The sequence below is a fragment of the Piliocolobus tephrosceles genome, chromosome 17, assembly GCF_002776525.5.
Source record: "Piliocolobus tephrosceles isolate RC106 chromosome 17, ASM277652v3, whole genome shotgun sequence".
NCBI classification, from domain to species: Eukaryota; Metazoa; Chordata; class Mammalia; order Primates; family Cercopithecidae; genus Piliocolobus; species Piliocolobus tephrosceles.
In genome coordinates, this window is record NC_045450.1 from 60,285,189 (window position 1) to 60,313,160 (window position 27,972).

Genomic DNA, 27,972 nt, shown 5'->3' on the forward strand with positions numbered 1-27,972 from the left:
CAGTGGACAAGCAGCGTTTATAAACAGAAAAAGGAAGTGACACTAGATATAGGCTGATTGGTTACGGCTCAGCCTTTGTCTAATTTGGACACATCTGGTCAGTCTGCAGTCTGCCCCTGACTGAAAGCTGGCTGCTATGATTGGAGGAGACTCCTTTTTCCTTACAAGAATATACTCTGGTCAGGTTGTAGTTTGTTTACATATTAAATAAAGTTACATCCCAGTCAAATCCTCCCTACAAAGTATCCCCTATTCTGACCTCTATCACCATAGACTAGTTTTTCTGCTTTAAATAAATGGAATCACACAATAAAAACAGAAAAAAATGAAGTTACAGTTCACTAGATTGCAGGATTTTTGAACAAATTTATTTATTTATTTATTTGATAGAGTCTTGCTCTGTTGCCCAAGCTGGGGTGCAGTGGCAAGATCTCAGCTCACTGTAACCTCCACCTCCAGAGTCCAAGTGATTCTCCCACCTCAGCCTCCCAAGTAGCTGGGATTATGAGTGTGCCACTATGCCCGGCTAATTTTTGCATTTTTAGTAGAGAGGGGGTTTCACTATGTTGGTCAGGCTGGTCTCAAACTCCTGACCTCAGCTGATCCACCCTTCTCAGTCTCTCAAAATGCTGGGATTACAGGCGTGAGCCACTGCGCCCAACTTGGAACACATTTAATTTGATTTAGCAGAACTTACTCCCTGTGCCCAGAATAGGTAGGGGCAAGTGTTCCTTTCCATGAAGAGTGCACCTAATGAGAAGGCAGCTCCAGAGGACTCAAAGGAAAACCGAGAATCAGGAGAAAAAGAAACGTGCAGTCCTTGCCTACCTCAGGGGAGGACCCCAAACTCCCAGTTCATAGTAGGGACCTGCTTCCCCATGCATCCCAGCTCCCTCTCCACCGTGCAGTCGCCTCCTGGGCCTGGCAACCACAATTCGGGGCCTGCTTTAAGGCCCAGAGTTCTCAGTCATGTGACGCCCAGCTGAAGTGGTCTGGGCTTCGTGGCAGCACCAGATCCAGGGTGAGGTTACGCTGCTGGTCCTCAGAGTACACAGGCCGGTAGCCCAGCAGCTGCAGCGCGTCGGCGCACACCTCCTGCACGCGCAGGATCTTGGTCAAGGGCAGCGTGTGGCGCCAGGCCTGGGAGACGTTGCGCATATTCCTAGACGAAGTCTGAAAGGCCTCGATTGGCTTGCCGATCCCCAACCCGTGCGTGATGTTGTGGATCCAGGTCTTGAGCTGTGGCGTGAGGGTCAGCCCGGCGAAGGCGTAGAGTGCGCTGATCTCTGCCAGCGGCTCCCGAGCCAGGTCCTCGAAGCGTACCAGGCGGTAGCGGCCGCGCAGGAAGGGTGGCGGCTTGAGTGTGGCGGCCTCCGCGATGCGCACATGGCTGCGACACACCTCACGCATCAGGCGCAGGTGAGGGTCGGCCTCCACCCACCTGCCGTTGGTGCCTAGCACGATGCCGTTGTCGCGTGCCAGTAGTGGGCTCACCGCCTCCCGGGAGCGCAGCACGGCCCGCGGGTCGCGCACCAGGTGCACGATGCGCAGGTTGAGCGCGGGGTCACTGAGCAGCGGGTAGAGCACCTGCAGGTTGAAGAAGCGCACCTCCTTGAGCGCCACGTGGCTGTAGGAGCCGCAGGCCTCCCGTGCTAGGCTGAAGGGCTGCCGCATGCATCGTGTCTTGCATATGTTCTCCTTGCTGATGGCACCTCGGGGAAAGGCGCTGCAGGCGGGCGGCGAGCACAGCGCGCGGCTCGTTTCCCACTTGAAAAAGGCGGACAGGTTTCGGCTCTGCGGCATGTAGGCATCAAACACGTCCATGTCGCACAAGAAGACGGAGCGAATCAGGTCGCGCACGGCCATGTGCAGCGTTGCGGCGCTGCCTTGCGACAGGGTGGTCCACACGTGCCACGCGGGCTCCATCAGGTAAAAGACGTTGGGGTGCTGGCTGAAGAGCTGGCCCACGAAGGACGAGCCTGAGCGCCACGAGGACAGCACCAGCACGTGCACACGCTCCTTGCCGCCCGCTGGGGATGAAGGCCCTGGCCGGAAGACGACGAGGAGCAGGAGGCAGGTGGTCTGTGCCAGGAGGAGCACGGTCACTGTCCTGCTGGAGAAGCGTGGCAGCCGCATGCTGGCGACTGGAGGCCTTCGGGTGGGCGGAGTGGGCAACTTTAGGACCGGGGCCCTCATACCCATCCCACATCCCAATTACTGCCCAGTGCCCTCAGGGAGCAGCCCTCGGATTTGACTACCCTACCCGCTGGACTTCCCAAGACTCCCAAGGTCTCAGTCGAGCACTTTCCCAGGAATAAGGAGTCAAGATTATAGTCTGTGCTCAGAGCAGAAGTCCAGTTGCAGACAAATGTGGGATACCCTCAAATTGTCTACCTACCCACCCACCTACTTACATACCTATAGGCTATCTATCTGTAGAGAAAAATATTATGTTTCAAAGAGAACTTCTGTCGTTTGCTTCAGGATACCTCTTAGAGAGACCCTTTTAGGTTGCTGAGCTAAAAGGGCTTGATGGAGGCTTCCAGGGATGTCAGAGCACCACCAGGCTTGCCGAGGTTGAATCCTGGCTCTGCCACTTCCTGGCCTATGATCCTGCTTATGAAGATCACTTAAATCTCTCTGTGACTGATCACTTTACCCGTGTGTAAAAGAGGGATAATTCTGGTACCTGGCTCACAGGATGTGGGGGGATTGGGGAGTTATTATAATGAAGATGGGGGAAGGGAATATGTAGTCATGCCCATAACTGAGGATTGCACCGTTTACGTGGTGTGCTTCTGCACTATATAACTTTTTTAACAGGCAGGTATGAAACTTTTGTCAGCCGGGCGCGGTGGCTCACGCCTGTAATCCCAGCACTTTGGGAGGCCAAGGCAGGCAGATCACGAGGTTAGGAGATCGAGACCATCCTGGCTAACACTGGGAAACCCCGTCTCTACTAAAAACACAAAAAATTAGCCGGGCGTGGTGGCGGGCGCCTGTAGTCCCACCTACTTGGGAGGCTGAGGCAGGAGAATGGCGTGAACCTGGGAGGCAGAGCTTGCAGTGAGCCGAGATCGCGCCACTGCACTCCAGCCTGGGAGACAGAGTGAGACTCCGTCTCAAAAAAAAAAAAATAATAATAATAATAAAAAGAAGGTGGTTGAATCACCCTATGCCATACAGAGTCTCCAGAAGACCAGTTCCTCACTGGGAGCTTTCTGATAAGGAGACTTACATTCAGTACAGTGGACAACTGGCCAAAGGTTCAAAGTTAGGGAGAACCAGTTAGGCAGGCCCTATGATACGTACTTTCATCTTCATGATTGAATGTTATCCTCCCTAGTCCCTAAGAGGCAGAAATAACCATCCCTATCTGTTTTAATTGAAGTAGTGTGGCTTAGAGACATGAATACCCAGTAAGAAAGTAGCAGGGCTGGGGCTTAAGTCCAAGAGTCAGACTCCCAGTGCAGGGCTCTGTGGTGGGTCACACTCCTAAGCCTTTGTCCAGAGAACTCTTCCATCCTGGAAGGAATATCCCCTTCCCCTCTAAATTCTTCCCTTTTTTGATTCTTTTCTGGGGGCACATATTGATTACATTTAATTTTTAGAAAAATAGTACAAACAGGTCACACGAAATTCAAAAAGTAGAGATGAGGGCATCACAGCCTTGGCCTTCCAAACTGTTGGGATTACAGGCATGAGCCATAGCGCCCAGCCAAAAGTGCAATTCTTGACTGCCTTGCCTCCACGTAAAAGGGAAGAGAAAGGAATGTCAACATTTGCTAGAGGTCGGACACAGTGGCTTAACGCCTGTAATCCCAGCACTTTGGGAGGCCCAGGTGGGTAGTCACCAGAGGCCAGGAGTTCAAGACCAGCCTGGCCAAAAAGGCAAAACATATCTCTACTAAAAATACAAAAATTAGGCCAGGTGTGGTAGCAGGTGCCTGTAATCCCAGCTACTTGGAGGCTGAGGCAGAAGAGTCGCTTGAACCCAGGAGACAGAAGTTGCAGTGAACTGAGATCATGCCATTGCACTCCAGCCTGGGCAACAAGAGCGTCCATCACAAAAACAAAAAGAAACAAAAAACAAAACAAAAAAAATTAGGCCAGGTGTGGTGGCTCTTGCCTGTAATCCCAGTGTTTTGGGGGGCCAAGATGGGTGGATCACCTGAGGTCAGGAGTTCAAGACCAGCCTGGCCAACATGGTGAAACCCCATCTCTAAAATTAGCTGGGCATGGTGGCTCATGCCTGTAATCCCAGCTACTCGGGAGGCTGAGGCAGGAGAAGCGCTTGAACCCAGGAGGTGGAGGTTACAGTGAGCCAAGATGGCGCAATTGCACTCCAGGCTCTGCGACAGAGTGAGACTCCATCTGAAAAAAACAAAAACAAAAACAAAAATCTGGGCCCAGTGCAGTGGCTCATGCCTGTAATCCCGGCACTTTGGGAGCCTGAGGCGGGCGGATCACCTTAGGTCAGGAATTTGAGATCAGCCTGGCCAACATAGTAAAACACCGTCTCTACTAAAAATACAAAAATTAGCTGACTGTGGTGGTGTGCGTCTGTAATCCCACCTACTCCAGAGGCTGAGGCAAGAAATCCCCTGAGCCCAGGAGGCAGAGGTCGCAGTGTGCCAAGATCGGGCCATTGCACTTCAGCCTGGGCGACAGAGCGAGACTCCATCTCAAAACAAACAAAAAAACCATTTCCTAGGCACCTGTACTGTCCTGGGGCCCAGAGGGCCTTTCCTGAAGCCCAACATCAAGCCCCTAGAAGCAGTGACGCACAACTCCAATTCCCCGGAGTCTGGTTCCAAATTAACTCACCAAGCTATTTTTTCTCAAGAATTTTATGGAAAGCTTTTGAAAGCCACACCTTTTGAAACCCAAGTATGGAATAAGAACCGCCCCCTCACCCCCCGCCCCGCGCAGTGAGGATACCTGAGTGCAGCCAAAGCCGCGGCAGACACTTCCAAACCAGCGCTAGCAGGGGCGATGAACTTTCCAGTTGCTGATGGAAAAGCCACTTCCAGCTCCTCCCGCCACCCCAGGTCCCCGGTGCAGGACAGAGGAGCGTCCCAGCTGTGCTACTAGCCCGGCCCCCAGCTCAACAGAGTGTGGGGACACCCCTCGTGGAGAATGAAGAACCAAAGTACCTCAAAGCTTGGCGTGTTTGCCCGACCTGGAGGGGCAGCGAGAGGGACGCCTCCCTCCCTGGGCTCAGCAAAGGCTCCCAGACGTCGTCTCTTCCAGGTTCCACCGCACAGCCAGCTTTCTCTTCACTGGGAGAGTCCGTAGGGGCTGACTTGCTCCTTAAGGTCCCAAGACTATTAAGGGACACCCGGTGACGCCGGGAAAGGGGGTCTGAGAGGCATGGACGAGAGTCGGGGGGGGGGGACCAGTCCACTGGAAGCTCCTGGAGACTCGAGGCAGAGCGAATCTGGGAACAGGGCAGGAGTCTCGGAACGGGATGTCGAGGCTGGGGGTGTCCTGGGGCTACCACAGGGAAGGACGCGGCGCAGAGCTCCCTCCGGAGCCCGGCACTGCGGCCCGCTATCCTTGGCACTGCCCGGTGAGGCGCTTTCCGAGGTGGCTGCGGCCCGGGGGTGGCCGGCAGGAGCCAGGGAAGTGGAAGAAGGAAGGAAGGAGCAACTTTTGCCCACAGCTCCCTCTCCCCACCCCCGATTGAGGGGCCACGCCTCGGGGAGGGGCGCCGGACGAGGGCAGGGCCGGAGGGCCCGGGTGGGCTGGGGCTCTAAGAGGCGCGGGGTTTAGCGGAGGATGTCAAAGGACGCTGGCAGTCACTTCTCATCTAACTGACCACAAATAAACGTTGTAACCCGTCCCCCCACCAATCCCCAGAGAACCTGGGAGCTCCTCGGAGGGCAAAGGCCCTAGTGAAGGAAGTCGAATCTTAATCTTGGCCCTCCTTGCTCTTGGGGGCATCCTTGCAGCGAAGGGACTTGGAATCCAAACCCTTCCCAAGGCCCCAATCTCAGCCCTAAGCCAAGACCCAGGCACCTTGACACAGGGACCAATGCTGTCTCCCGGTGCAGTGTCCCAGCTGGGAGGAGTTGAGAGACCAGGTGGCCTTAGGAGCTGTGCCCTACCTGCCCTAGCCTCTGCGCAGAGGCGCAGGCTTGATAACAGGTTCCAAAGAATGCAGGATATGTTTCAGTAAATAAAAGCTCCCCACCCACCCCTTACAAACAACAGGTCAGCCTGACGTGGTGGCACACGACTGTAATCCCAGCACTTTGGGAGGGGAGGCAGGCAAATCACTTGAGGTCAGGAGTTCAAGACCAGCATGGCCGACATGGCGAAACCCCGTCTTTACTAAAAATACAAAAATCAGCCATGCGTGGTGGCACATGCCTGTAATTCCAGCTACTAGGTAGGCTGAGACAGGAGAATTGCTTGAACTCCCCAGGTGGAGATTGCAGTGAGCAGAGATGGGGCCATTACACTCCAGCCTGGGCGACAAAGCAAGACTCCATCTCAAAAACAAACAAACTGGCAGAGTCCAGTCATCTAAAAAGGATAGAGCATTGGGAGGTCCTTTAATCCATGGTGGTATCTGAAACAAGAAGTCCCTGCTGCTGGGAGTAGAAATTAGCATAGTCTTTCCTGGCTGTGGTTTGGCAATGAATTAAGATCCTTAACAACAGTCCTAAGTTTTTTGAATGTATCTTAATGAAATAAACCAGCAACAAGGATTTCTACACAAGGTTTACAGAAGTGTTGTTTATGATACTAAAAAGGTACAACAAAAAAGATTAGGAAGATGTGTGCCAGAATGCCAACCATAGTAACTTCTGTGATCAAACTGCTGTGATCCTAGCACTTTGGGAGCCAAAGCAGATGGATCATTGAGGTCAGGAGTTTGAGACCAGCCTGACCACCAAGGTGAAGCCCTGTCTCTATTAAAAATACAAAAATTAGCCGGGCGTGGTGGTGGGCACTTGTAATCCCAGCTACTCAGGAGGGTAAGACAGGAGAATCGCTTGAACCTGGGAGGTAGAGGCTGCAGTGAGCTGAGATCATGCTACTGCACTCCAGCCTGGGTGACAGAGTGAGACTCTGTCAGAAAAAAGAAAAGAAAACCCACCTACTGGTACTCTGCTTATTACCTGTGTGATGAAATAATCTGTACACCAAACCCCCAAGATGTACAATTTAACTATATACGAAACTCATACATATATCCCATGAGTCTACAACAAAAGCTGGAAGGAGAAAAAAATGGTAAAGAAATAATTGCTTTATTAGCCTTACATGATGGAAAATTAGGGGCGGGTCTCATCTGACTTAAGCCAAAACTGTACTAACCATTTGGCAACATCAGGAGTCTTTCTGCCTCCAAATATTCAGTAATAACATCAAACCCTAACTTAGCAATGTGTCGGAGCTGAGTTAATAAAATCCCATATATTTCTTGCCCGTTTTTTTTTTTTGAGACAGAGTCTAGCTCTGTCACCAGGCTGGATTGCAGTGGCAGGATCTCGGCTCACTGCAACCTCCGCCTTCCGGGTTCGAACAATTCTCCTGCCTCAGCCTCCTAAGTAGCTGGGATTACAGGCATGTGCCAGCACGCCTAGCTAATTTTTGTATTTTTAGTAGAGATTGGGTTTCACCATGTTGGCCAGGATGGTCTCGATCTCCTGACCTCGTGATCCACCCATCTCTGCCTCCCAAAGTGCTGGGATTACAGGCGTGAACCACAGCTTCCAGCCTCTTGCCTTTTATTTCTCTCTTGCAGCTATGCTATGATTCAGAGTCAGAAACTATCAAGATCTGGTCTGTAAATAATTTCAAATTCACCAGACACAGTCATAATTATCCAGCACATAGATTTCACATGGCATGTGAATTCCACTGAAAACTCATGTACTTGGGGAAGAACTAGGAGACTTTCATCAAAGACTCAACGGAAGTTCCAAGGTCTTTTGGCAAAGCCTTGTTAAAGCATGGCCGCAGATGAGTAATGAAAACAGGTGTGTGCAACCTCTGCCCTCCTTATTCTTCCCCATTCCAAACCCTTTCTCTTGAAAAAGGTACATGTGATCTTCCATTTTGACTTTTTTTTTTTTTTTTTTAAGAGACAGGGTCTCAGTCTCTCACCCAGGCTGGAGTGCAGTGGTGTGATCACAGCATACCGCAGCCTCAAGCTCCTGGGCTCAAGTGATCCTCCCGCCTTGGCTTCTCAAAGCATTGAGATTACAGGGATGAACCGTCATGCTCGGCCTCATTTTGAACATTTTAATTAGAAAGGTACAAAACATCATGGGTTCTTTATACAAGATTTGCATTAGAATAATTTAATAAAATGCAAACCAATGTTTATACATTATCTTGTCATCCTTCCATATCTCACTGCCTTATGGGGATTTAAACAAGAAACTATTTTTCATTTAGATCTTAAGAAAAAAATTTAGGCATATAAAACAGCCTGAATATTAAAAAAAGACAAAGGGGACAGTGTTAGGGAATTCCTCTGCTTGAATACTTCAAAATAGCTTTGTTTCCAAAATTGTGTTTAGTCAGCCTAAAGGAAATGGGTGCTGGAGATGAAAAATGATCTCCGAGGTAAACTGAGACACACACTGAGGGGTGTGTTTCTGGGTGAACATGAAACATGGATCACAGGGGCCATGTCCTCCCAGTGGTAATGACCTGCTTGGGATCAGAAAGCAGCTCCGTCTGTCCTTGGAGGAGACTGCACGCGTCCTCAGGAGATGAATGGGCTGAACAAGCCATTTTCCCTGTGCAGAGTCCCCTTCCAGCCATCTCTGCTCTTGCAGACACTTGCTTAGCCACGAGGGTAATCCACTGAACTGCTTGGCATTCTGCTAGTGGCCAGGCTGGACTGGCCTGCCCAGGCCAGCATCCTCTTTACTCCCTCACTGCTTCTTGTGTCCCTCCCAAAGCTGCCTGCCCTCCTCTGATGGGCACTGTGTTCCTTAGTCAAGGGAAAGGCCAGCCACTGGGCTTCCCACTAGCCCTCCAAATAAACTTGTGGTTGTCAGGCCGTGGGAGCCAATCCCAACACCAATTCCTGTTGCCCCTGTCCTTTGCAGGAAGGGGGAGGGCTGTCAAGGAGGAGGAGGGCCCAGTGCCCAGGCTGTTGGGTGAGGGCCAGAAAGAACCTGTTGTGACAATCCTTTCTTCCCTCAGTGCTGCTGAGGGGGCTGGGAATGAAACAGCCCCTCTGACTTCAGTCTGCCATCAGGGGCACAGACAGAGGGCAAAATAGGGCAAAGAGCCAGCCACAGTCGGGCAGGGATCCAGGGCTGCTCAGCTGAGCTGATTACAGATGACTGACTGTTGGGCAGGAGCAGGTGGACAGTCCAAGTGTCCTTCCAAGTGTCCAAGTCGCCTTCAGCAGCCCTCCCTCATGCCTGTGCGAATGCGGCCCTTGCCCTTGGGCCCTGCCCCTCCAGGTCTCCAGTTAAAGGCCTCAGCTCTGGAAATCAAAGCTCTGAATGGGAAATGGAGATGCCCAGGGGTGCAAAGTGCTATGATTGGCATGTTTGTCACAAGAGAGCCCTGGAAAGAGTAAGAGTGGCTCACAGTAGAAGGAAGAAATGCACAGCGTGTTTCTCAGTTCAGCAGAGGAAAAGTCTCTGCTTGACCAGAGATGGGACTCTTTCCAAGATGTCTGAACTGACTGCAATTGTCTCCTGAAATTCAACCCTAAGGCAAGGAAGATAACCCAAAAAAGCTAATTATAGCCTCAGGGAAACCTCAGACCTTTCCACAAACTAGTCCTTGGTGATTCTGCAGGAGCTCTGAAGATATGGAACTTGTGTAGAGCAAAACTGGAAAGAACTGTTGTCTCTGAGGGGAAAAGCACACAGGCCCGCATGTGTCCGCTGGGCTCTTTCAAAAGGTCCTAAGATGTTCCCAGGAGATGACAATGAGCCAGCCACGGTTCTGCCAAGTCTTCAGAAAAGGCCTTCCCTAGGATAAGTGCTCCTTACACATTTCTCCCCGGGGCGTCGCTGTCACAGGGATGGTGGTCACCACCTGATTCTGAAACACGAAGATCTTGATTCTTTCAAACACCCAGAGGAAGATAAGCAGGATGCTGACATACTGCACCCAGGCGAACTTTACCATCTCCCAGAATCCTGGCTGATAAGTATGGACAGTTAAGGAATGGAGGGCCACATGGTGTTAAGTACGAAGAGAAAATCCAAGACGGAACTGGCTGTGGCAGAGGTATCTAGAAAGGAGGCAGGACCTCTGTCACGTACACACCCAGATGGAAGGTGACCCCCTGAACTTGGCCAAATGGTAAAACCAGCCACATTTGATTTGAACTATTTATATACTAAGCTTGATGACCAACCTCCTAAACAGACAATTATGCCAAACTACATTGATCACAGACTAGAGATATCCTGAGCTGTTAACCAGCCATCATCCATCAGGGACTCTTCTAAAATCTTCCAGTTGTATAAACTTACACTACCCTTATTAGCCCCTGCCTAGTCGCACCTGTATGGAACACAATTTAGCTGCTTCCTAGGTTTGTGTCTCTGGAATTGTAGTTCGTAAGGCCCTAGTTAAAATGCCTTCTCTTTTGTTTGCTTCTCTGCAGTGTTCATGTTGGTTTCATTTCCTATTAGTGGACCTAAGTCAAAATTAAACCAAAGTTTAGGTCAGACACGGACTGGCAAGAATGTTTCACATAACCTTAGCATAAAAAGGATAATATATGATTACTAAGATATACAAATGGATGATTCTTACCTAGAAGAATTGCTTGGAAACAAATAGGACCAATAAATGAATTATTTGTTCCTGTATGAATAGCAGACATACATAGTCATTTTTTGAATCATGTAGCCTAAAATGTCAAAGACACAGCCATTTTCATGAGGCTATAACTCTGTCGTGATTTCCAAGAGAAAACTTCCCACATCTGTTACTACTTGAGACAACTGAGGAATCATTCCTCTTTGAAAACTGAGCTGCCATTTTTTTTTTTTTTTTGTAATTGTTGTTTAAGACACAGGGTCTCACTCTGTCACGGAGGCTGGAGTACAGTGGCACAATCGTTGCTCACTGCAACTTTGAACTCCTGGGCTCAAGCAATCCTCCTGCCTCGGCCTCCCAAGTAGCTGGGACTACACATGTACACCACTATGCCTGGCTATTTTTTTTTTTTTCTTTTTTGGGGTACAGACAGGGTCTCACTATCTTGGCCAGGCTGGTTGTGAACTCCTGGGCTCCAACGATCCTCCCACCTTGGCCTCCCAAAGTGCTGAAATTATAGGCAGGAGCCACCATACCCAGCCTTACCATGGACTCATTAACAGAAAGGATATGAAATAACTTCCACAGGGTATCGGATGATAGCATTAATCACAAATGGAGCATCTGCGGCTCTGCCCACCAGCCAGATGGGGTTGGGATCATTCAGGATGGTGCTAACTGCAATGCAAATAATTAACCATTAACCACGATGGCTGTTTGACCCTGGCAGTTGAAGGCTATAAAGATTATTTGATTCCTGGAAATTATCATGTGCTTCAGAAACGAAAGAAATCATTCAGAAGGAAAGAGAAACTGCATGTGCAAAGTTGATCACACATTATTTGCTAAAATAATAGTAAAAATGCTTTTGTTGAAATACATAAAAAAATACATAAAAAACTTAGAAAGTTTCTTCTACATGTGCTGAATGGCTAACTGAAAGAATACTATACTGCCACTAAAAGTAATATCACAGCTTTGTAGCTGTGTGGGGAAGTGTTTATATCCCAAGTTTAAATAAATAAAAATAACCTGGATCCCAATGTGTTTCTACAATAGCTGTATAAAAAGATGCACAGAAGGGTAAAGAATGAAAGGAATGAAAAAATAGTTGATTTGTAGGGCACTGTTTTCTAGTTTTGTTTTAAAATTCCCTCTATTATTGCAACAATGCCACCAGTATACGACACAAAAGCAGTAAGCAATACTGGATTTGCAGTCGTCCCCCTTGTGAGATGTCTGTGTATAGTCTCCATGATGTCTGGTTGCCAAGTAACACTGTAGATGCCTTTACAGAAAACCTCAGTCACTGACCAGCCAAACGAGCTGAGTTAACACATGCCCTGGCCTAGAGCTCTATAAGGAATGAGCACACTGTGCCTTCTGGCAGGAAGCAGGGGCACTCCTGTTCTCCTGCAGGATTGCTAATGTGGGGAGAGTCACCCACGTCCTCCGCTTTGCATGAACAGCAATCTGTCTTTGGCATCTGTTATAGGTGTGGTATGGGGAACAACTCAATTAGGCTTACATTTTTTAAAAGGGAAACTCATCAAGCCAGTGGTGGGAAAATGATGGCATTTAACTATCACTAACCTTCTGGACCATGGGATGCTGGAGGGGTGGGGGCTGTCCCAGGTCTGAAGATGCGGATGAAAAGGACAAATCCTGGACAGCACATTTGCTCCCATCGTTGAGCATTCACAGGTTTTCACATTTTTATCACAAAGGTTCCAATTCTGCTTGTCTCTGTTGCCCCCACTAACCTGGAAAGTCCTGAGCAGCGGCTGAATGAGCTCTACCTGGGACTCACCGTTCCTCTCCTGGTAGGCAGCAACAACATGGGTGAGGTCGTAGTCATAGGCAAAGGGGCTGGTCCCATTGATCACGGATACCTGGGACACAGGAGGAGGATGTGGTGTGAGCACCTGGGAGACTCCTCCTCTCTTCCTTCTACCCTTTTGCCCACCCAGGCTGGTCCCACAGAGCACCCTCTCGTTCTTGGTGGCCTACTGTGGTATCAATAATCTTCTCTTCAAAGATCAATAAACTCTCTTGCAACAATTTAAGCCTGTTTACCCTCAGTCTTTCTTTCTGTGGATGGGAATAAGGGGTCAGTGTCCATGTTTCATAGGTTTTAAAGCTATTTTTAAAATACCCCTCTCTATCTCAGTGGGAGAAAGAATTCCTTAAATTATTTTAATAGATCATATTTTCTCCAGGTGTGGTGGCTCCTGCCTACAATCCCACTGACTTGGGAGGCTGAGGCAGGAGGACCACTTGAGGCCACAAGTTCAAGGCTGTAGTCGATGATGATCATGCCACTCACTACACTCCAGTTTAAGAAACAGAGCAAGACCTCATCTCTATCAAAAAAAAAAAAAAAAAAGCCAGGCATGGAGGCTCATGCCTCTAATCCCAACACTTTGGGAAGCCCAGGCAGATGGATCACTTGAGACCAGGAGTTCGAGACCAGCCTGGCCAACATGGCGAAACCCCATCGCTAATAAAAAGAAGACAACAATTAGCCAGGCGTGGTGGTATATGCCTGTAATCCGAGCTGTTCAGGAGGCTGAAATCAGAGGATCTCTTAAGCCTGTCTGGGAGACGGAGGTTGCAGTGAGCCGAGATCATGCCACTGCACTCTAGCCTGGGTGACAGAGCAAGATTCTGTCTCAAAAATAAAAATAAAATAAAAATAAAAACCCCTATACAAAAACGAAAAAAAGAAACCATACTTCCAACTTCTTTGTCATTTTCTTGGTCTTCTCTGGGTGCTACGTTCTTTATCACTTTTAAACATAGAAATAGATAGCGTGCAAACCACAAGCGTGTGCATTTTTCCCTTAAAGGAGAAAATAATAGACTGCTGTTACTGTAATCTGATATACAGACATTCAAACAAAAAGTACCACATTCATTTCGTATGTTGCACCTTCCTCTTCTTTACAACTTATGTTGATTATAGCCAGAGCAACAGTAAAATCCCCTATATAGCTACAAGTACTGGTTTATGGCTGTAATAACCGATAACATTCCTTTTTCTTTTCTTTTTTTTTTGAGGCGGAGTCTTGCTCTGTCGCCCGGACTGGAGTGCACTGGCCGGATCTCAGCTCACTGCAAGCTCCGCCTCCCAGTTTTACGCCATTCTCCTGCCTCAGCCTCCCGAGTAGCTGAGACTACAGGCGCTCGCCACCTCGCCCAGCTAGTTTTTGTATTTTTAGTAGAGACGGGGTTTCACCGTGTTAGCCAGGATGGTCTCGATCTCCTGACCTCGTGATCCGCCCGTCTTGGCCTCCCAAAGTGCTGGGATTACAGGCTTGAGCCACCGGGCCGGGCCAACATTCCTTTTTCATTATCTAAAGTACCTCAGCTTGACTTTATGGTCGCCATTGTGATAAAAGGAAAGTGAGAAATGAGTGATTAGATGAATGAGTTCTGGACACAGAAAGTTCCTGGCTCTGTTATACTTTCAAGCTTTGAGTCTTTGGGAAAATTAATCACTGTAAGTCCCAGTTTTGTCTTGTGCAAAATGAGTTCATTCTTTAAACAAGTATTTGTGAGCTTACCATGTGCCAGGCAGTGTGCTAGGCATGGACGTGATAGTATTTGACATGCCACTGCTGTTAAAGCTGAGGGAGACAGCAAACAAACACACAAACACATATCCTGAGTAGGCCAGGTGGCAGGAGGAAGAGTCTGGCTGAGGGATGGTGGAGGGAGGGGCTGTTACTATAGATGCAGGTCAAGGAAGGACTGTGTTTGGGGATATCTGAACAGGGACCTGAATGGTGTGGTCTGATAAGCCACATGGATGCCTAACAGAGGAAATGGCAAAAGCCCTGAGGTGGCAGCTGCTTCTTGGTTTCGAGGAACAACAAAAAGGCCAGGGTGGCTAGAAGGGGGCAAGGGGGCCAGCGATGGGACAAGTGGCTGGAACGCTGGGAAAGGACAGTGCAGGCAGCTCAGAGGTTGCTGTGACGATTAAAAGAGATAATACAGGTAAACCCCTGCACTCAGGGGTGGCACGTCTTATGGGTTCAGTAAACTATGGCTAGTAATATTTCCGAAATACTTTACATGAACATTTTACATCATCATTTTACAGTATCCCTCGGAGTACATCCTGTGACCAAGTGTGTGTATGGAAGACAGAATGTGTGTGTGTGTGCCCACGTGGACCTAAAAGCAATAAGCAATTTAGTTCTTTGACAAATACAGATTTTGTTTCTCTTCCCACTATGCGTGTACTTTCTCTGTAGTTTGAAAAAATTCATGGCAAGAATTCTGCAGAGACCCTCTTTGGTGCCACCTACAGAGAAATGATATTTCTATTTTTCTTTTCTTTTCTCTTCTTTTTTTGAGACAGAGTCTTGTTCTGTCGCCCAGGCTGGAGTGCAGTGGCGAGATCTCGGCTCACAGTAACCTCCACCTCCTGGGTTCAAGCAATTCTCCTGCCTCAGTCTCCCAAGTAGCTAGAATTACAGGCATGTACCACACGCCTGGTTAATTTTTTATATTTTTAGTAGGGACAGGGTTTCATCATGTTGGCCATACTGGTCTTGAATTCCTGACCTCAAGTGATCCATCCGCCTGCCTCCGCCTCCCAAAGTGCTGGGATTACAGGCATGAGCCACTGTGCCTGGCCTGACATTTCTACCTTTCATTCCCCTCTTTAAAGAACTTAATGAACAGTAACACACAGAAACAAAGGAGCTGGACAATGAGAAGCGCTCTTACGTTGTATCGGGCATCTAGGCCACCACAGCTCAGTGGCTGCTTCTGCTGCAGCCTCAGGTCTCCGTTCACATATAATTGGGATCCCGGGACAGGAAAGGAGGACTGGAGAAACGCCATGCTCTGCATCACGAGGGTCACCATCCTCTGAAATCATTAGAAGGACCAACATACCAACCGCCATCGGGTCTGAAGGGCTCTGGATGTTAAGAGTCACCTGTCTTGGCTGAAACCTAAGGGGCCCTCACATACCTAGCGTAGCCATGCAGGAAACACTGCCTAGAACCTTCTGAGCTCTTAACAGCCCATATCAGTTAATATGACTTTAGTGAAAACCATTCGATTGGCCTAAGTTAAATCCCAAGCTACATGGGGAAGAGGGCCTGCTACAGTGTGGGTCTTCTAGAAATCAGAAGGGCTCTGGTCTATTAAAAAGACACAAGGGAGAGGACGGCCTCCCAGTGGACTGACTCACGTGTAATTGATAGGAGAAAGTCAGGATGAGTTGCACACCGAGAACGTGCTCCGTGGACTGCAGGGGAAGCTCCAGCTTAAAATGTAGCATGTCCATCTTCCCATCCTGGTTCCTGTCTTCTTCTCTAGTCTAGGAAACCCAAAACCCAAACAGGGCCAGCAGCCCTGGTCACAAATGAGTCTGGGAGGAATCCACATCACTTGTGTATATATACAATGACCCACTGTCCTGCTGTACACAACAGGCATTCTCTCCCCCACTAAAAGAAAGAGAAAAACAGATAGATGTAAGTGCATTAATACTGGGGAGAGACACAAAGTGCATGGCCGCTGAACTTCATATCCGAGTCTTTCAAATGTTCACTGGCCAAAATAAATGGGCGATAACAAAAAACATCTGGATAGCATTTGTGTCTTTCAGTTGTCTCATTTGATCTTGTTTATTTTGCACTGTCATTTTTTCTTTTTTTATACACATGCCTGAATTTGTATGGAAATTTTAAGTAGCACATCAGAATCGTCTTCTATGTCTCTAGAAGTCAACTTGTTAAAATAGAAAAACACCTAATCCTAATCATTATGCACTCCCCAACAAACTCAAACTCAACAGAAAATCACTAAGCTCTATCTTTTTTTTTTTTTTTTTCTGAGCTGGAGTCTTGCTCTATCGACCAGGCTGGAGTGCAGTGATGCAATCATGGCTCACTACAACCTTCACCTCCTAGGGTCAAGCAATTCTGCCTCAGCCTCCCAGGTAGCTGGGATTACAAGCACCCACCACCATGCCCAGCTAATTTTTGTATTTTTAGTAGAGACAGGGTTTCACCATGTTGACCAGGCTGATCTCAAACTCCTGACCTGAAGTGATCCGCCCACCTCTGGCTCCCAAAGTGCTAGGATTACAGGCGTAAGCCACCATGCCTTACCAAACTCTATTTATAGATTCTGAAACCACAAGTGTCTTTGCTTCAGATTCTTGATGTTAGATCTCATCTCATCATTCATGTCAGGACTTGAAAGCCTTGTATATCTTTTAGTAGCAATCAATGAAATGAAAAAGGAAGCTATGTCAGATAAGCAAAGCATTAAAACTGTTATCTATTTGATAAATTATGGGCATGAAAGGAAAGAGATCTGTAGAGGAAAAAAGACAAAAATACAGCTTATGAAGCATATGTAGTCAGTGAAAAAAAACTGGTGGCTGGGCGCAGTGGTTCATGCCTGTAATTCCAGCACTTTGGGAGGCTGAGGTGGGCGGATCATGAGGTCAGGAGATCGAGACCATCGGGAGGCTGAGGCAGGATCACGGTGTGAACCTGGGAGGCAGAGTCTGCAGTGAGCCAAGATCGTGCCACTGCACTCCAGTCTGGCGACAGAGTGAGACTCCGTCAAAAAAAAAAAAAAAAAAATGGTTTCCACTCCCGCCATCCACAGCCTTGCCAGATAGTGATGCTAAAATGACCATCAGTAAAGGATGGTTACTTAAAAGTGATCACTGCTGACATGGTCCCTCTGCACAACTCTGAATCTTTTTGCTACAGCTGATCCTTTCCTACTGTAGATTCCCAGAACGATTCTACTATCGTGTAGCAGCATTCCCACCTGGGTCCACCATCTATGGATTCATTTTGATTCCCACCATTACTATTATGTAAGGAAGAGTTTTTTTGTGTCTGTGCTTTTTCAGGCTAATAAGGTCATTTGAAATGAAGAAATCTCAATTTTCAGAAACTTTCAATTATTTCTTTCTCTCTAAACAATAATGTCCTTCTCTTAGGTCTTGTTTTAGAGAAACCTCCCTCCCTTTTCTTTTGGATACTTCCTCTCTGCCCTGTTTCATCAGCTTTGGGGAGGGATATCTGCTACCAGGGCTGATGATCAAGTTTCTGAGGTAATGATAGACCAGTCATTACAGTAGGATGGAAAGAGTCTGCCTTGCGGATCATGAGGTCAGGGGATCAAGACCAGCCTGGCCAACATGGTGAAACCCCATCTCTATTAAAAACACAAAAATTAGCTGGGAGTGGTGGCACATGCCTGTAATCCCAGCTACTCAGGAGGCTGAGGCAGGAGAATCGCTTGAACCAGGGAGGTGGAGGTTGCAGTGAGCCAAGATCGTGCCACTGCACTCCAGCGTGGTGAAATAGCGAGACTCCATCTCAAAAAAAATAAAATAAAAAATAAATAAAAGAGCCTGCCTTGTCTTCCTGTGGATTTTCTTCAATTGGGATCTGGGTAGAAAATGTTGTGTAACTCTCTGTGATGGATCCACACCTTCTAGATCTTTAGGGTTGGACAGGAAGCAAAGATCACATTTCTCAACTTGCATCAGAGGATAGTGGCCAGGAGAGAAATGCCAGAAGAATCCAGACTCCAACACACTGTGGGAGGGGGAAAAGCTCATTTCCTGGCCGGGCGTGGTGGCTCAAGCCTGTAATCCCAGCACTTTGGGAGGCCCAATCCACTTTAGGAGGGCGGATCACGAGGTCAGGAGATCGAAACCATCCTGGCTAACACAGTGAAACCCTGTCTCTACTAAAAAATACAAAAATCTAGCCGGGCGAGGTGGCAGGCGCCTGTAGTCCCAGCTACTCAGGAGGCTGAGGCAGGAGAATGGCATAATCCCAGGAGGCGGAGCTTGCAGTGAGCTGAGATCTGGCCACTGCACTCTAGCCTGGGCGACAGAGCGAGACTCCATCTCAAAAAAAAAAAAAAAGCTCATTTCCTTTGATCTTCACAATAAATGTAAAGCCCCAGGCAGGCAGAACAAGTATTTTCCCATTACATAGATGAGAAAATCAAGGGTGAGGGAGGTTAGGGCATTTATCAGAGGTACAGCAAGTAATGGTGAAGACGGGATTTGAGATCAGGTGACTTCAAATCTGGTCCTCTTTAGGACCAAAATGTCCAGAATTATTAAAAAATTCAAAATGAAGATGGCAGGTTGGACAAATCTTCCTGCAAAACAGTAGCACCAGGCATCTATGTCTGTATACTTGCCTGTGTACATCCTTCCACTCCAAGTTCAGGGAGGACATATTTGGCACAGCACTATCAATAGTGTCTACTTGTTAAATTAACTCAGTGATCTGTTATGTACTTTTTGGAACCTACTACACGCCCGGCACTATTTCAGATAATGAGAATATAATGGCAAACAAAATAGTCAAAGTCCTCATCCTAACGGGGCATACATTCCCAACAGAGAATGTAGAAAATAGTGACAAGTGCCACTGACAAAAATGAAGCAAGCTAAAATTAGAGAATAATGAAGGCAAAATTTAACAGAAATTGGCCGGGGTGGTGGCTCATGCCTATAATCCCAGCACTTTGGGAGGCCCAGGCAGGCAGATTGCTTGGGCTCAGGAGTTTGAGAGCAGCCTGAGCAACATGGTGATACCCTGTCTCTACTAAAAATACAAAAATTAGCCAGGCGTGGTGGCGTGCACCAGTAATCCCAACTACTCGGGAGGCTGAGGCAGGAGAATCGCTTGAACCTAGAAGGTGGAGGTTGCAGTGAGCTGAGATTGTGCCACTGCACTCCAGCCTGGGTGACAGAGCAAGACTCATCTCAAACAAACAACAACAGCAGCAAAAAGAATTTAACAGAAATTTTTAAATATTCAGGATGCCCTGACTTGTTGGAGTCCTGAAGGAAGTGAGGTGATGGGGTGCAGGAAAATCTCAGAGAGAAGGGATCCAGGCTAACCAGGTGCATGTGCTCTGGGTGCCCATGGGGCAGTGCAGCTGGCAGAGTGGGTGAGAAGGAGAGTAGGGTGGAGAGATGGGGGAGAGAAGTGTTGATGGAAAGGATGTATCTCCCACAAATGACCTGTCACCAGGCTAGACTCTCACCCTCCTGGGGCTGGCGAAGTTTGGCTGTGCTCCTCTGTTATCGCTTGGACCATTGAAGAAATAAATTATTTAATTCCATTTAGTTGAAAGTAAGATTAACATATATGCAATAGCTAACAAAGGCAGGCATTCAAAGGCTACTACTTCTTTAACACAAATTCTAGGTCTCTAACCTCTAACTGGTGCTTAGACAAGAGAATTCACACATCACAGCACCACCTTATATCTACAAGGTATATGTAGTCATTGGAACAATTTTCATATCCATTCATTGTCCCATGTGATTCCTCTGCATATCCCAGGAGACAGGTGGGTACTCTCATGCCCTGTATATGGATAGATAAATTGAGGGTGAGGTTATGAAACCCAGTGACAGAACTGGGACTAGGACCTTGGTTTGCTGACTCTTGATTCAGGGATCTTCTACAATAGCTCATAAGAACTCTAATTGAAAAGATTTCTCATGGTTAAAGGAGGATAACCCTTTACAGATACACATGAAATCCACATTCGTGTACTGAGCAGAGTCAGAGGGAATTTTTTTTTTTTTTTTTTTTTTTTTTGAGACGAAGTCTCACTCTGTCGCCCAGGCTGGAGTGCAATGGCACAATCTCCACTCACTGCAACCTCCACCTCCCAGTTTCAAGCGATTCTCCTGCCTCAGCTTCCTGAGGAGCTGGGATTACAGGTGTGTGCCACCATGCACAGCTACTTTTTGCATTTTTAGTAGAGACGGGGTTTCACCACGTTGGCCAGGCTATTCTCGAACTCCTGACCTCAGGCAATCCGCACGCCTCAGCCTCCCAAAGTGCTGGGATTACAGGCATGAGCCACCGTGCCTGGCCAGAGGGAATTTAACATAGGGAATAACTAGTCCCATAGGTATTAGAGGACTGAAGAAGTAAAAAGGGGATATCCCGGCAACACAGAGATAGCTGCAGGGAACAGTTCTCACGCCTAGGACTAGAGAAGAAGGGGAAGCGGGTGGGGTTGATAGAACTTAGAGGTTCAGGGAAGAGGCCTCAAAGAGCTGAGCCTCAGACCTCAAGAAGGGACCATTGCCCAGATGGGGCCAGGACCTCTGAGCTTGGAGGAAGGACGCACTAGAGGGAACCTGGAAGGCTGGAGAGGCGTCTTGCTCCTTCCTATTTGCTGGTTATCATCCCTGTTTGTGTCACCCCAGCAGTGGTGCTTCACCCTGGCAGTGGTGACTGGTTTCTTTCTTTCTTTCTTTTTTTTTTTTACTCCCAGAACAAGGCTCATCATGCCTCCTACTGGCAGAACCTAACAGGGAGCTGTAGGGGAAGAAGGTGATTTCCAGCATCTCAGCAGGAACCTGGAAGCTGAGCATAGGAGGGTAGGTTTGGAGCTGAGACAATATCACATAACCAGCACACCACCTGACTGCAGGAATTGTCAGAAATTTAAGTGCCATTGTTTCCAGAGTATTCTGATGTGTGACTTTTTTCCCTGTCTGGAATTCTACAGCATCTGATGGTTTGTTGGAATTTTGTTTGGTTTCTGTTTTGTTTGCATACGGTTCATTCATTCAAGTCATATTCTTCTTCTTCTTTTTTTTTTTTTTGAGATGCAGTCTGGCTCTGTCGCCCAGGCTGGAGTACTGGTAGTGTGATCTCAGCTCACTGCAATCTCCACCTCCTGGGTTCAAGCAATTCTCGTGCCTCGGCCTCCCGAATAGCTGGGATTACAGGAACCCGCAATCACACATCACAACCTGGCTAATTTCTGTGTTTTTAGTGGAGACAGCGTTTCACCATGTTGGCCAGGCTGGTCTAGAACTCCCTACCTCAGGTGATCCACCCACCTCAGCCTCCCAAAGTGCTGGGATTACAGGTGTGAGCCACTGCGCATGGCCCATATTCTTTTAATAAAGGTTAATTTCCTAGTTTATACCAGTGTTGATTTCACCACATGTTTGTCATCACTGGGTGCTCCTTTCTTTTTATGCTAAAAATACTCTTTGGTACCAGTTTTGGGTCTCTAGCAAAGCAGAAACTGCTACTTCATGGTTCCTTTCCACCTGTCTACCTGTATTTCTTCTTTTTTTTCTCTATTTCTTTTTTTTCTTTTTTTGATACAGGGTCAAAAAAGGCTGGAGTGCAGGGGCACGATCACAGCTCATTGCAGCCTTGACCTCTTAGGCTCAAGTGATCCTCCCACCTCAGCCTACTGAGTAGCTGGGACTATAGGCATGCACCACTACCCCTGGCTAATTTTTACATTTTTTGTAGTAGGGCCTCACTATGTTGCCTAGGCGGGCTGGAACTCCTGAGTTCAAGTGGCTAGCCTCCCAAAGTGCTGAGATTATAGGCATGCACCACGGTGTTCAGCCTTGTATTTCAATCAATCTAAGATATCATTAATTATAAAATGAACCATTATTTTATATACCACTGAGAAAAGAAAAATACTTCCAATTAAACTATGACACTTTTCTAATCATTTACTTTTTAAAAAGTTACTAAAAGAAATTTTAGATTTAGACATATTTACAGCAGATACCATGTTCATTTACTTAGAAAAATATAAGCAAAACAGGTCGGGGTGGTGGCTCACGCCTGTAATCCCAGCACTTTGGGAGGCTGAGGTGGGTGCATCACCTGAGGTCAGGAGTTCGAGACCATCCTGGCCAACATGGTGAAACCCCATCTCTACTAAAAATACAAAAATCAACTGGGCGTGGTGGTGCCTGCCTGTAATCCCAGCTACTCAGGAGGCTGAGGCAGGAGAATCGCTTGAACCCAGGAGGGGGAGAGGTTGCAGTGAGCCAAGATGGCGCCACTATACACCAGCCTGGGTAACAGAGTGAGACTTCATCTCAAAAAAAAGAAAGAAAGAAAGAAAAGGAAAAGAAAAGAAAAGAAAGAAAGAAAGAAACAAAGAAAGAAAGAAAGAAAAATATTAGCAAAATAAATTGATTCAGGGATTTCTAAAACTTCTTTACATCCTCGTCCTTTTGAATAACACTTTAACTCAGTCAACAATATCCATACTTTTCTATGCAACTTTGTCCTTTGTGCCATCAAACATGTTGGTGATACAGCAGTAAAACAAAAACAAAAAACAAAAATTCAGCAGGGCACGGTGGCTCATGCCTGTAGTCCCAGCACTTTGGGAGGCCGAGGCAGGCCGATCACTTGAGCTCAGGAGTTTGAGACCAGCCTGGCCAACATGGTAAAACCTTGTTTCTACTAAAAATACAAAAATGAGCCGGGTGTGGTGGCAGGAGCCTGTAATCCCAGCTACTTGGGAGGCTGAGGAAGGAGAATCTCTTGAACATGGGAGGCAGAAGCTGCAGTGAGCCAAGAATGCGCCACTGCACTCCATTCTGGGCAACAGAGTGAGACCCTGTCTCAAAACAAACAAACAAACAATTCATAAAAGAAACTAAAAGTCATTAGTCTGGCCCCTTAAGCAGACTCTGAAATTATGCAGAGCCTTCCTGTTTTCAAAAGCCTCTCGAACTTTCTCTTACTTGCTCTCCACTCAATTCAGGGGTTAAAATAATGTTCTACTAGTGTTTTCTCTACTAGTTCTACTGGGGTTTTCTCTGAGGTCGCTGATGCCCCTTCTTTTTAAGTGCATTTTTATTTTTGTAACACCCACCTCTTACACAGAAACGATGCCCTTCTGCAGGGTTTGATGTTGGCACAGGTGTAGGCAATGAGAACTAAGCCACACCTGCCTCTTTGCCAACAGTTAACCACAGACAGGAAGACACTGATTTCAGAGATGAGAAAAAACAGGTGTCTTAGAAACATGGTACTTTCCACTCATCCTCCAGAATCCTTCTATAACCTTCAGTCCCTGCATTCTCTGGGTCCACACATGCCTTCTAGAGCTATGTCAGCCTCCTTGAGGGGAAAAAGTCACTCTGTTTTTTTCTTCTCTCGTTAAAAACAACAAAACTAGACTTCCAAAGCATCAAACATATAGGGAGCTTAGAGACGCTGTCCAAGATGAGCTGACCAAAGCAGAAGCAAGGCTGTGACTTCAGTATTTCCCCCAATTAGCCACTGCAAAGCCACCTCCCAGCACTTGGTCCAACCTTAACCAACAACCACTGTTTCCTTTGCTTTCTGGACAGTTTCCTGGATAGGCTGACGCCAGTCTGGCTCTATGTACAAAGTTAGAAAATAAAAGTAGTTTGTTGCAATAAGGGCTAAGATTTTAAGATACAGCATAAGAAATACTGAGTTCCAGTCCAGACTCTGTTCACTTCAAAGCTAGGGCAGGCCAGGAACAGTGGCTCACACCTGTAATCCCAGTTCTTTGAAAGGCTGAGGCAAGTGTATTACCAGAGTTCAGAAGTTCTAGACCAGCCTGGCCAACATGGTGAAACCCTGTTTCCACTAAAAACACAAAAAAATTAGCCAGGAGTGGTGGTGCATGCCTGCAGTCCCAGCTACTTGGGAAGCTGAGGCGAGAGGATCGCTTGAACCCAGAAGGCAGATGTTGCAGTGAGCTGAGATTGTGCTACTGCATTCCAGCCTGGCTGACACAGTGAAATTCTGTTTCAAAAAAAAAAAAAAAAGCTAGGGCAAATTGTACCACTTCTCGGTTTCTTTTTTATTTAATTAATTAATTTTTTTTTTTGAGGCGGAGTCTTGCTCCATCACCAGGCTGGAGTACAGTGGCGTGATCTTGGCTCACTGCAAGCTCTGCCTCCTGAGCTCACGCCATTCTCCTGCCTCAGCTTCCCGAGTAGCTGGGACCACAGGCACCAGCCACCATGCCCAGCTAATTTTTTTTTTTTTTGTATTTTTACTAGAGACGGGATTTCACAGTGTTAGTCAGGATGGTCTCAATCTCCTGACCTCGTGATCCGCCCTCCTCAGCCTCCCAAAGTGCTGGGATTATAGGCGTGAGCCACCACACCGGGCCTATTTTTTATTTTTTTGAAATGTGGGATCTTGCTATGTTGCCCACACTGGCCTTGAACTCCCGGGCTCAAGCAATCCTCCTGCCTTGGCCTTCCAAACTGCTAGGATTACAGGTGTGAGCTATCATATCTGGCTGCAAATATTTTTATCTCATTTACTTGATCATTTAGAAATGTATCTCTCCAGGTCTTGAGATAACATTTGCATTGAAAATTCTCAATTTCTCAGTTTTAGGCATTCTCTATTGAGTTCCCACAAGGAAAGATGATTTAGCTTCTTCTCTCCCCCAACTCCTCCCACCATCCCCTATCACATTCTCAATACCTTTCTCATTACCCCCAACACACTTAAAATCTCTTTTTAGTCAACACTCAGTGTTCATATAATTAAGACTATGTAAATCCTATTCACAACTCTCATAAGTTTTCAGTTCTCAGTTTTCCTTACTTTTCATTTCCCTGCAGTTAATAATTATTTGCTTAGTTTTCTATGTACTTACCTAATTTCATCAAAGAGCTGCTATTCCAATTCCTCACAATCTGATGTTCAAAGGCATAAGATTTAGTCAAAACCTTGTTCATGGAAATATTGCCCCTAGGCCAGGCACGGTGGCTGACACCTGTGATGCCAGCACTTTGGGAGACCAAGGCAGGTGGATCACCTGAGGTCAGGAGTTTGAGACCAGCCTGGCCAACATGGTGAAACCCCTTCTCTACTAAAAATCCAAAAATCAGCCTGTAATCCCAGCTACTCGGGAGGCTAAGGCACGAGAATTGCTTGAACCCAGGAGGTGGAGGTTGCAGTGAGCAGAGATTGCAGCACTGCACTCCAGGCTGGGAAACGGAGCAGGACTCCGTCTCAAAAAAAAAAAAAAAAAAAAGAAGAAGAAAAAGAAAGAAAGAAAGAAAAAAAGAAATGTCCCCAATAGTGAAAAAGTCAAAGCAAACCTCAAAAAGAATATGGCTGATTAATAAGTATTGATACATATACAAAACTGGGCCTTCAATTTTGGTCATTATATCTACCTGTAATTCCGTATTATTTTAGAATGAGCATGCACTTTTGTAATCAGAACATAAAAACATTCGTAAAGTAATAGGAGAAAAGTAACCTGAATCATATTAGGTTGTTGCAAAAGTAATTCCGGTTTTTTTGCCACTACTTTTAATCGCAAAAGCCGCCATTATTTTTGTGCCAACCTATTACTATGTTTTTTTGCAGTTATTTATATGACCAATTGGATTTTTAAAAATTATTTCTACTTTTTATTTTTATTTTTTGAGACAGAGTCTCGCTCTGTCGCCCAGGCTGGAGTGCACTAGCGCGATCTCTCGGCTCACTGCAAGCTCCGCCTCCCGGGTTCACGCCATTCTCCTGCCTCAGCCTCCCGAGTAGCTGGGACTACAGGTGCCCGCCACCACGCCTGGTAATTTTTTGTATTTTTAGTAGAGACGGGGTTTCACTGTGTTAGCCAGGATGGTTTCGATCTCCTGACCTCGTGATCCGCCCGCCTCGGCCTCCCGAAGTGCTGGGATTACAGGCGTGAGCCACCGCGCCCGGCCCAATGGGATTTTTAAAAACAATTTTATTTAGTTGCTGGGAACAAGTCTGATTTTCTTTTTCCTCAGCTATACAAGGTTGGCTTGTAGGGCAATCATCTTAGAGATGTCTGAAGAGATTCAACTTTGAAAGAAGGAAAACCGTGTCATACTTCTAAAGGAAAACGTTTTCAGAAAATGAGTGAAGAGGAGTGACTATAAAGGAAGCATTCGCTTATCTCAAAGCAAATACTAAATTACAGATTCCTCTCAGCACTCTACTGATGAAAAAATTTAAAAATAAATAAATAAATTACAGACAGTAACATGCTTCAATTTCATCCCGACAGCTTCAGGATGGAGCAGTCTCCAATGGGACAAGCCCATGGAGGCGTGACTCGGCCATAGCGCGTTCTGGGAGGGCCGCTTAACCAATCAGTGCCTTGGTTTCCAGGGGTCAGGTCTCCATAAAAATGCCGCCCTTTCCGCTCCTACAGTGGTGTGATGCAGAAACGCCGCGACAGAATGGGGTTACCTATAGTAACAGCGCGCGGCCTTCAAGGCTCCTAAATGGACTTTCACAAACACCCTCCATTAGGCCAGGCCCGCGGGTGTGACGGGGGCAGACGCAGGCTGCCTCCACACTTCTGGACTCTGTATCAGGGCGCATATGCTGGCAGCGTGGCTAACTTTCTGGGGGTCGGGGACGTCTGGGAGAAGCAGAATGAAACAGAAAATCGATTCCCTAGGTCCCAGGAGATAAAACGCCACCTTTGCGGGTTCGCGAGTCCTTAGGATCCAAGCTGAGTTCCCCAAGGCCGGGGTCGCTCGCCCCACATCCTCATTCCCGTCCCCATCCCCACCCCACCGCCCGCTTTGCCCCAGGCCCAGGCGGGAACCACGCACCGAAACGAGCGGGACGCGCAGGCGATCCCCCTGCAACCGATTGAAAGCAGGGAACGTGCTCCAAGCGAGGAACCCGCCGCTCTCGGGTCCCAGCAGGGCCACGAGCAGCACCTGGTGTTGGAAGCGCACGGTCGGCTGCTCCTCGTAGCTGCTTCTCTTCAGCCAAAACCCTGAATTAAAGAGGGCGGTGGGGAGGCCGTCAGGGAGGTCAGACCCGGCCGAGCGCGCCCGAGGAGTCGCGGGACACAGCGGCTGGGGCAGGCTCACCGTGGCTCCGAAAGGCCACCAGCAGCGGCGGGATGTACGTGAGCGCAGCGGCCACCAGCAGGAACAGCGCGGCTTTGGAGCAGAGCCCCGCGCGGTAGCTGCGCTCGACCGGGTGAGAGAAGAGATCGTAGAGCGCCATGAGCACCGCGCGCAGGAGACAGGGGACCAAGTTTGGCTTCTCCTGGTTGCCATCGCCTCGGTCTCCAAGGCAACCGACGGCTTCCGGAAAGGAGCCAATAGCAAGGCCGGACCGAAAGGCGCCAGTAGCGAGGGCGGGGTTAGTGGGCGTGGCGCCGCCGGGGACTGCTGGCCTCGCTTTTCAAGCTGTGTCCCTTTGCATAAAGGCTGGGCGGCGATAGAACGTTTCCGTGGACCAAAGTCGTGGCTGTTGTCTGTGTTAACATTTGTGTAAAATAAGATGCCCATAAAAGTTGACTTGAACACTGAGGAGGAAAAATTAAATATTTAAATTTGAACTGACATGGACACAAACAATGGTCACCAAGTCCCGAAACAGGTTGTGGGAGCCCTTT

General features: G+C 47.6%; 2 protein-coding genes across 4 annotated transcripts; both read right to left on the minus strand.

Annotated features, from left to right (window-relative positions):
• Positions 1-504: 504 nt before the first annotated feature.
• On the minus strand, positions 505-5,288 carry LOC111552503 (carbohydrate sulfotransferase 5). Its single transcript, XM_023226759.1, has 2 exons — positions 5,157-5,288; positions 505-2,152 (listed from the first exon to the last, which is right to left on the minus strand). Exon 2 carries the CDS (start codon positions 2,134-2,136, stop codon positions 964-966), a length of 1,173 nt encoding a protein of 390 aa, XP_023082527.1. The 5' UTR covers positions 2,137-2,152; positions 5,157-5,288; the 3' UTR covers positions 505-963.
• A 2,778-nt stretch (positions 5,289-8,066) lies between these two features.
• LOC111552515 (transmembrane protein 231) lies at positions 8,067-27,652 on the minus strand. 3 transcript variants are annotated; one of them, XM_023226779.1, is made up of 7 exons: positions 27,440-27,651; positions 27,173-27,342; positions 15,971-16,099; positions 15,499-15,642; positions 12,572-12,653; positions 11,334-11,439; positions 8,067-10,141 (listed from the first exon to the last, which is right to left on the minus strand). In XM_023226779.1, the coding sequence occupies exons 1-7, from the start codon at positions 27,576-27,578 to the stop codon at positions 9,961-9,963; spliced, it is 951 nt and encodes a 316-aa protein (XP_023082547.1). In that variant the 5' UTR covers positions 27,579-27,651; the 3' UTR covers positions 8,067-9,960. The 3 variants fall into 3 exon arrangements, with proteins under 3 accessions (XP_023082547.1, XP_023082546.1, XP_023082550.1); XM_023226778.1 differs by having other exon boundaries at positions 27,173-27,652; XM_023226782.2 differs by lacking the exons at positions 27,173-27,342; positions 27,440-27,651 and having other exon boundaries at positions 8,240-10,141; positions 16,009-16,671.
• Between the last annotated feature and the right edge of the window lie 320 nt (positions 27,653-27,972).